Source organism: Megalops cyprinoides, chromosome 7 (assembly GCF_013368585.1).
Source record: "Megalops cyprinoides isolate fMegCyp1 chromosome 7, fMegCyp1.pri, whole genome shotgun sequence".
Taxonomy (NCBI): Eukaryota; Metazoa; Chordata; class Actinopteri; order Elopiformes; family Megalopidae; genus Megalops; species Megalops cyprinoides.
In genome coordinates this window covers 2,951,705-2,961,144 of record NC_050589.1, presented here as the reverse complement: position 1 = coordinate 2,961,144, position 9,440 = coordinate 2,951,705, and the positions used below count along the sequence as shown (strand labels likewise).

Sequence of the window (9,440 nt, the reverse complement as noted above, 5' to 3'; positions counted from 1 at the left end):
TTCCACAGCCTGTTCCGCGATCTGGGTAGTCAGCTCGCTTTACTACCGAGACTTTGTATTACGCTGGAATGGAAAGTTTGCCTTTTTTGGGCAATGGTTCTGGGAACACTGACACCAGCCCGTCCAGAAGAGTGTGTCTTCAGAAAACAACACAGTGCCGACGCACCCCTTTTTAAAATGTCTGTCTTTATCCCATGGTTTAACGTAGCCAGATAGTAACCCACATCCTTTTGGAATTCTGGACATTCCAGAATAACACGTGTCTTGTCAGTCTGTAGCCCACATTGGATGCAGTGATCAGAATGGCGTTGAGCGTTTCCCTGCTTCGTTTACGGGCATCACCCCCAAATGACTGTGTCGTGTCAATGCCACACAACGTGGTCTGATATAAACTCATTTAAATGCGCGCCGGAGTCGCCTCCAGTCAACAGGAATCAAGACAAGCGACATGCAGCACCAGGAGGTAAACAAACCATCACTATACTGACACTATGCTTGGACATGGTTACTGAAAAAGTTTGCGCAATGTTGCGAGGTGATTTCTGCCATTATTGATGGTTTTCATCAACTGATACAGGTGGGGATACAGACATTTAACTGCTTGAACTCGTCCTTTAAAAAGTTTAAGCAACTCCATCTTTTGATAAGACGAGTAAGAACGTCTTGTACTTAATCAGTGCGATACGAACCATATAGTATTGAAAGGATATAGTAATGTAATAATAATAATAAACCATGTAATTTCCCGTGATTACAAACTGATGCCAGGAATACTGAGTAGCTGACAGGGTGTTTTCATAAGAGGATACATGTTGAATAGTTTTTTTTTAATCCACGCTGTTTTTGTGGCTCCAGATTTCTTGCGTTTTCTCACAGTTGCAGCCTTTTCAGCTGCCGTAAATGCTTGGCACAGTTGGACACAGACTGTTCTGCCTCACAACACAGTTGGTGAGAAGAAAGAAAACAGCTGTCTTGCTGTGGAGTGGAGGCGAAGTTTCAAACCAAATGAACTGTTCAGTGTATTCAAAGAGCTGTTGCTTCTAAATTTTGAATCCTTGTACTTTCTGGGTAGACACCACACATGCAGAAGAACAAATTGCTTATTAATGTCTATTTATCTCATCCATTTTAATACCCTTTAATTCTCTTACATTAACATTTAGCAGACACTGTTATCCAGAGTGACTCTCAGAAGTGCATAGAAAAAGGTTAGGCCAAGAGCAGAGCCACACCAAAGCACCATTTGTGCAACCAATAGCAGGAGTCATTACATAACATACAGCAGTCTGTATGTATCGCTTAAGAAAGAAATGATTACACATTAAATGTTTAAATGGACACGTGTGACCATGTGATATTTGATTCAGTATAAAAACTAACCCTGTAGAATGTGTTTAATACCAGAATCAAGAGGTGTGGCCACACAGAAATAATTTTCATGAATAACTTAAATCTGATAGTTATAGGCCTGTTTGCTCTATTTAAGGCAGAGTAAGCAATTTAAATTAAAGGTTTCAAAATAAGGGTATTTTTGTATGTTTTAAGATCCAGAGTTGCTGCTTATTGGTTTTAAATCTTTTTTATTGCTTTAAAATAAACTTTTCTGATCTGGGAGGAAATGACACGGGAAGGCTCTGACATTTACGTATCCTTAATTTGGCCTTAGTTAAGTGTGAAATTTGTGCTCCACTGTTGTGATTTCTAACAAGGAAAAACAGTAGGAAGTCTTGTTCAGATCAAAAGATTTGATACCAGTTAGTAGCTTCTTGGATGTTTGACTTGATTTTACAAAATTTTATTTTGCTCTGCTTTTTCTGGTTAGATTGTGTGTGGGAGTTTAAGGCATCACTGCAATCGCACCTCTGAATTGAGCACACTTCTCTCCACAAAAAAAAGAATACAGCACATCGAGTGGAGCAGCTTTCATCATGGGGCTTGTGCCGCATTTTGCCCCGGGATGTTTAACAGCGCCGTGCAGTAATTGCAGAATGTTGGGACGTCTTGTGTTTCCGAGACAACAGCGTATTGAGCTGTCTTTCAAGCGCTAAGTGAAGCTCGGCGTCTGTGCACCTCTCTCATTTCACAAGTGTCAAGGCTGGGTATCACATTTCTCAGAGCTTAGAGCAGGCTGGCAGTGGCAGGTGGTCTGACAAGTTCAGCATTTTTCTTCTATAATTAAATCAAGTTTGATTTCATGCATGCACAGCATTTAAATGAAAGATTGTGTTTCTTTAAGAGAAATGCTTTTTGTTTTGTTTGATTTTGCTCTGTTTCTGAGCGAACACGTAGGCTGTAAGATGTGTTCGGAGATATTAAAAGCTCTATTGAGAAGTTTTGCGGGCATGCCCATGCTAGCCCTATTTACACTCTCTACAGAAGATTGCAGTAAGTTCTCATGGAAACTCGGTAACATCTCACTTGGGGGCTGGAACCTTTGTTGCTACAGAATAGCATAATCTGCAGCAAACAGAATAGTCCAGCACAAATGGTGCAGCAACTAGTCGTCATTTTGCATCCTCTAAGATGGAGACAGCGCTTGAGGCGTTTTCTGTAAGTTTATCATAAGGGTTATTTATGTAGTATTTAGCTGTTGTCACTGCCTCATTGCCATTGGTTCTGGGTGTGTAAGTGTCACGTATGGACTCTATTCATATGGACTCACTAACTATGGCTTACAGTATGCGACATGAACTCAGGGAAGATACTGATGAAGGCAGATAGAAGAGATATTTATGGTTTATGTCAGTTTAACCCTAGAATCATATAAACCAGAACACTCTTCAGTACTTTTGTTTTGGAGGAATTGATTAGTCTGATATAGATATTGCTTAGACTTTATGATTTGTAGAAACTGTATCCATGCCACAGTCTGTGTCAGATGTCTGCCTGTGCTTGACTGACTCTACCCTGCTCTCAGAGTGAAGTGTAGTCTCCCCGCCATTGATGTCCCGGTCTGTTGTGACTATTTTTTCGTTGGGGTTTAAGAAGAATAGGTTAATACTAAAACGATTGGAACTGATATATTTTATTTGTACTTCTTAATGAGCATAAGAGAACTATGTGTTAAGTTGTTGTATTACTACATTTCCCATAATGCTTTGCTCCAGCGCAGGTACTGGAAAGATTGGGTAGATACAGAGAAACCAAGTTAGGCAAGTGGTGCATATTTTATTTAATTTATTTTCTGTACACAACCAACAAATGTAACGTCATTATTTCCTCAGTAAAGATTAGCAGTTGACACCCAGTGGAATTAAGGTCTCGTCAGTTTGAAGGTAGTTAATCTACAGGGTCTGGGCTGTGTGATTTCAGGAGAGGGAGGAGCTGGATGAGGTCGCCCGGCGCCTGCGGGAGGACGGGCTGGCCCCCGGGGCGTCGGCCGAGGAGCGTCAGCACCGCCTGTGGCGTCTGCTGCGGGACAGCGAGGGCAGTCTGGCGTCCGCCACCGAGGAGCTGCGCAACCTGCGTGCGCAGCAAGCCGCCGAGATGAAAGAGGTGAGGCCACGGACGGCGGAGCGAGGCGGGAGCACCGCCACAAAAGAATGGCTAATGAGGCGTGGCGCATTGTCCCCTTCTCTCTGTCGCTCCGTAGCATCTGTGTCACCCTGTCACGGCTCCCTGCTCGCCCAATTCATCCGCCCCTGCCCCGTTCTCTCACCCCTCCGAATGTCACCCCTCGCTCACTAATGTGTGAGTGATTGATTTATGAGTAGGTGATTTAATGTTGTGACTTGTGACTTTCCTGGATAACAGTTTAGTGTTCAGACAATCTTGTAAGTGAGACAGACAGTCAGGGCATGGGTTTGGGAGGCCCAACCCGGCCAGGCCAGCGGGCTGCTCCTGACCCGCCTGGCGCGGTGCCACGTGGGCAGCAGCTGCTGCGGGAGTCCCTCGGGGGGGCTGGAGGCCAGGGTGGTGCGGCTTTTCGCTCACGGCGGGCCGTTCTCAGGTGGAGAACTACGTGGAGCACATTCGCAACCTGCTGGAGGACCGGGAGTCGCTGACGGCAGAGTACGAGCGCGAGAACGAGCAACTCCGTGCCGAACTGCGGCAGATCCGGCTCCAGCAAGGTGAGCAACCAGGAACCGGCCCCCCCCCACCCCCCACACCCCTGAGTAAGGTCTTCCCCTGGGGCTCTGACTCTGTGCTTGTGTCTCGCAGATGCCCAGCTCAAGGAGGTGGTGGAGATGCTGGACCAGGAGGGCCTGGCGGACATCAGTCAGAGCAGCCCCAGCGAGCAGGTGGCCTACCTGCTGGTGGAAAGGTCCACACTGCTGGAGAGGCTGGAGGCGGCCGAGAGGAAGGTGGACACCCAGAGCCTGACGGGCAGCCTGAGGGAGGTGCACCTGCAGGTACAGTGTATTGTGAAAGGGAGGTGCATCTGCAGGCTGTGCCTGTGGGGAGGTGTGGTACACTGTGAGCACCTTGGTCTACAAGCATCGTACAGAGAATCTTACAGATGCCAGCTGGCAGCATGAGCCCAGGTCTTTCTTGTGACCCTGGTGTGTCTTTGTCTGTGTCTGTGTCTGTGTCTGTGTCTGTGTCTGTGTCTGTGTCTGTGTCTGTGTCTGTGTCTGTGTCTGTGTCTGTGTCTGTGTCTGTGTGCACGCTTGTGTGGGGTCTTTTGCATTCCAGGAGGAGCTGGATCACATCCGCCACACCATGGAGGAGGAGCTTCGGCAGCAGAGGGAGACCATGCAGCGAAGCAAGGAGAGCATGAACAAGGTGAGCAGAGGAGAGTCCCGCGCCTTCTCTGCCGGGGTTACCGTGAGCTAGGAGCAGATTTCCCCGGTTATAAAGGCGTGATGCGTACGGTATTGTCTTAAGACGGTTGCGCTGGGCTCACCTCTGTATCTGTTCCCATAGTTTCTTCCCAAGGAGCAGCAGTCTCCTGTCCAGAGTCCGTGGAAGAAGCTGTTCGGAGTGTGCAAGGCTGCACAGAACACACGCACTGGTTACTCCGTATGTCTCTTCCCCTCCAAATTCCTCTCCATCTTCTCCATTAACCCTCTGCGTGTGGGGCGTGGGAGGCAGTCTCGGCGTTCCCACCCTGTGAGGAACGGACCGCCCCGTGCTGTACTAAGCGCATAGTGCCCCGCCCACCTCGCTCGCCGTCCGCAGACTCCAGCATGACACTGGCAGCTCCGTGCACGCTCCTCACCAACTGACTCCATTAACCACACTCTCATTCCCGTTCCTCTGTCAGACATTGTTTTTTTAGGAAGGCGTTGGGTGGGAGGGTCATTTCCAGAACCACTGTGTCCCATGGAAGAAGCTTGTATGCTAAACTCATCACGTAGGGCATAGATGGGAGAGTTTTGCTCACCCACAACAGCAGTGTGACACTATGGCTCCCAGGGTTTTAATATTAATGTCCTGAGACATTCATGCGATAAAACTTCCATTATTTACAGTTGGTTGAACAGTATCTGATAACACATTGAACCTTCTGTTCTTCCATTTCCTTTTCCCTCTTTTTTAAGTGAGGGTTTTTTTTTTCCTTTGTAAAGGTTTGATTTTAAGTGGTGGTGGTAGCACTGCTCCAGCACTTCCCTGGGGGCACAAGTGGGTTCTGCAGAAACGGCTTCATTCAGCAGCACTCAACAGGGTTTCTCACTCCAGCTCCTCACCCCTGCCAGCATCCCAGCATCCCCCCCCGGTGCGTGAACAGGGTCAGGGGATGAACCGGCTCTCAACCCCCCATCCCCCCCCCCCCCTCCAGGCCCACAGCGAGGAGCTGGCGGCGGAGCATGTGGAGAGGCAGCGGCTGGAGAGGGACCTGGACGAGGCGTCCCGCCGGCTGGCCATGGCCCACGAGGAGATCCGCCGTCTGACCGACGAGCTGGACACCGCCCGGAAGACGCAGAGCCTCTGCGGTGAGCAGGCGCGACAGAGAGAGCGTTAGCGCACCGACACGGTGGCGGCAGTGTGGTACGGAGGCGAAGGAAACTGGGCTTTTGTAGATGGAAGGTTGCAGGTTTGTTTATTCTGAGCTGCATCACTAAGTGTGTCACAGTGTAAATGGATTCAGAGTAAAATCGTAAGGTATGTAACTGGGTAACAGTGTTTGCTAAGCAAGTGAATGGTGGTAATAATAACCACAAGTCCAAGTTTTTGTACATGTTTTCTCAGCAGTCTTAGATGGCCTTGTTTTTCATGCTGTTAATGAAGTATTTTCCTCTTCATATCTCATTCTAAATGTTACAAGTACTTGGCAAGTGTAGGTATTTGTCTGTGGGAAAGTGAATGTCTGCTTTGTGGTAGACAGGTGAAATGTTTTATGTTCTGAGTGCCTGTGAGCTGCAACCATGTTTTTGATGTGTAGCTCTTGTTTTTGGAGGGTTTTGTTTTAGCTTTGCTTCCTGTTTAATTGAAGAATGGAAATACGTGTTGAGCGAAGGAGACTTGAAAGCCTCTCTCTGTCTCTCTTTCTCAGGGCCAGAGCTGGAGAGAGCCGGACAGGAAGTGGAGCAGCTGAGACAGGAAGTGGACAAGCTGAAGGAGTGCGGTGAGCCACAGAATCTCCAAGTGTGGACATCTTTCAGAGTTCCTGTTGAGGTTCAAAAGTTGTGCTGCAGTTATAGTCGTCCGTGTCAGCGTGGGTCTCCTCCTAGTGTCCTCACAAAGTGAGATGACAGTGTCCTCTCATCTGTAGGCAGTGTAGTGGCTGGCAGTGTAGTATAGTAGTTAAGGAGCAGGACTTGTGACCGAAAGGTTGCCAGTTCGATTCCCCACTGGAGCACTGCTGCTCTACCCTTGGGCAAGATGCTTAACCCACAATTACCTCCCAGTGTAAAACATTGTAAAAACAAAAAAAAATTGGTAACCTCTGTAAGTTGCTCTGGATAAGAGCGTCTGCTAAATGCCAGTAATGTAATGTAATGTAATCTTCACCCCCCCGCAGATGTGAAGGAGCTGCAGAGGGCCCTGGAGCAGAACGCAAGGCTGGACCAGGAGATCCGGGCCCTGAGGGAGAGAGTCCGCTCTCTGGACTCGGAGAAAAAGACCCTCTTAGAAACGGTACGCCTCGCTTTACATTTCTGTTTGCATGCATTACAAGGGTGGCTGTCTGAGGGCTGTGTTTGAGATGAATTTGCACCTTTTCTTGCACTCTTTATGTAGAGTGTTGTCCACTTTATGTAGTGTATTAATAATAAAGTATAAGCAAAAGTATATGTGTAAACAAATCTGTTTGTAAATCAGTAATGTAAATGTAATTTTAATACAGTGATCTGATGGGCTTACATAAAGTTTACCTGCTTATGTGTGGATGTTGGGATGTTCTCTTGAAAAATGCAAACCTGGCAGATGCGGACACTGAGGAAAAACATTGTTACATGTAACTGATCATTCTATTAAATCTGCCTCCTTTCTTACATTGGTGGCTTAGTGTGGAACAGTGAGGCTTCATGACCTTCAGAATATGAGTATTTGTCACAGTCTATGAATGACTCGTTGATTTGAAGAAATTACCGCATTGCCATGCAGACAGGGTCCATGTCTCTGTTAGTTCTCACGAGTCAGTGGCTGGCAACATGTGGTAGCTCCACCCATTCTGCGGCGCTTCCGCCTTTCCCGCCACTATGGAAACAGTGTTAAAATAGTTCCGTAGTTTAAAGAAAACATGCAATTTACAGCATAAGGAAAAATTGTGAATGAAGGTGTGTGTTACCATACGTGTGTTAACTTGAAATATTACCCATAACACATTAAATCCTGAGTGGGTTTTGTATTGAGCATCGCATTAAGTCAGGAGAGTAATTACTGTAGTGTTACTGTAGTAAGATCCTATAGAGCTTAGAATCATTGTATGACATTGGGCAGCAGTGTGGCATAGTGGTTAAGGAGCAGGACTTGTAACCGAAACGTTGCCAGTTCGATTCCCCACTGCTGCTGTACCCTTGGGCAAGGTATGTAACCCTCAGTAAATATCCTCCTGTATAAATGGATAATGTTGTTTTAAAAAAAAAAAACCACCACCTGCAGCCCTTGTAAGTCGCTTTGGATAAGTTTGTCTGCTAAATGCCAATAATGTAATGGAACAGTATTAACTTTAATACAGTTATTATTTGTCTGTTTCCCAGGTGGAGAATGTAAAAATGGATTCAAACAAGGATGAGCTGCACTCTCACCTGGGACGGGTGAAACCAAATTCCTACTTCTGTGTTGGGGCATGCTTGAAGAACGTTTTTCTTTCTGTTGCCAATGTAGAATAAGTGGTTTATACCCAGTCATTAATTCACTGTACAGTTGTATTCATGGCCACCCAGTCAAAGAAGGAATTACTTAAAGTAACTACAGTAATTCAGAATGATGTGGGAGTGTGTCAGTCTGTCCTGGGTGACCGACGTCTTTCTGCCTGTCAGGATGAGGGTGACGACTCCCCGTCTCCAACAGCTTCGTTAAATGGGGACCAGGAGCAGATTCATAAAAGGTAAAGATTCAGCTGATGCCCTTCACCTAAGCGCCAGTCCTACCTGCTCACACCTGCTCTGCATGGTACAGGCTCATCCTAGTGTGGTGATTGGTGGTAAATTTGTATGGTGACAGATTGCATGTCGTCACAGTTACGTTAACGACACAGTTTAATAGCATTCAGTGGATAGTAAATGGATAGCAAATTATCGGCAGGGAGTAGGGCTACCAGTTCAGCTCCTAGGAGGGGCACTGCCATTGCACTTTTGAGCAAGGTGCATAACTTGAATTGCCTCATTAAATAACGGTGGCAATATAGCATAGTGGGAAGGGGAAGGGCTCGTATCCAAAAGGTTGCCAGTTCAGTGCCTCACTAGGGCACTGCCATTGTATTCTGGGGAAAGGTACGTAACCCACAGTTGCCTCAGTAAATATCCAGCTGTATAAATGGATAACATGTAAAAACTGTACCTATGCAAGTTGCGCTGGATAAGCGCATCTCCTAAATGGCCTTAATGTAATATAAATAACTGGATCATATGTAAGCTGTGGACAAGGACATGTGTGGCATGATGTGGGAGGATCTGGAGAAGACGCAGCCTCTCCGCCTGCCCCAGGTGCCGCCTGGAGTCACAGGATAAGGACTGCCGGCTGCGGGAGCTCCACAGGAGGCTGCTGAGGCAGCAGCGGGAGCACGAGGAGCTGGTGGAGAGGAACGAGGAGCTGGAGTCCCTGCTGGGAGAGGCCCAGAACCAGGGCAAGGCCGAGCGCGAGCGCCACGAGTGCGAGGCGGAGGGGCTGCAGAGAAAGGTACGCCCAGGGGTTAGCCTTAGCCCAGGCGTGACCCATAGCTAAAGCTTAAACTATGGGTTAGCCTTAGCCTATAGCTTAGCTTTAGCCCATAGGTAAAGCTTAAACTACAGATTAGCCTTAGCCTATAGTTTAGCCTTAGCCCAGGTGTAACCCATAGGTAAAGGTTAAACTATAGGTTAGCCTTAGCCTATAGCTTAGCCTTAGCCCATTAT

The 9,440-nt window shown here is 47.2% G+C and overlaps 1 protein-coding gene across 1 annotated transcript in view; it reads left to right on the top strand.

Moving 5' to 3' along the window:
• Positions 1-41: 41 nt before the first annotated feature.
• ccdc30 (coiled-coil domain containing 30) overlaps positions 42-9,440 on the top strand; it is a 23,055-nt gene continuing 13,656 nt past the window's right edge. The window contains exons 1-12 of the mRNA XM_036533982.1: positions 42-463; positions 3,313-3,495; positions 3,950-4,070; positions 4,162-4,352; positions 4,636-4,725; positions 4,885-4,962; positions 5,723-5,876; positions 6,437-6,508; positions 6,905-7,020; positions 8,085-8,141; positions 8,367-8,434; positions 9,033-9,225. Coding sequence (XP_036389875.1) covers positions 449-463; positions 3,313-3,495; positions 3,950-4,070; positions 4,162-4,352; positions 4,636-4,725; positions 4,885-4,962; positions 5,723-5,876; positions 6,437-6,508; positions 6,905-7,020; positions 8,085-8,141; positions 8,367-8,434; positions 9,033-9,225 — 1,338 coding nt within the window. The 5' untranslated portion in view covers positions 42-448. The remainder of the gene's footprint in view (positions 464-3,312; positions 3,496-3,949; positions 4,071-4,161; positions 4,353-4,635; positions 4,726-4,884; positions 4,963-5,722; positions 5,877-6,436; positions 6,509-6,904; positions 7,021-8,084; positions 8,142-8,366; positions 8,435-9,032; positions 9,226-9,440) is intronic.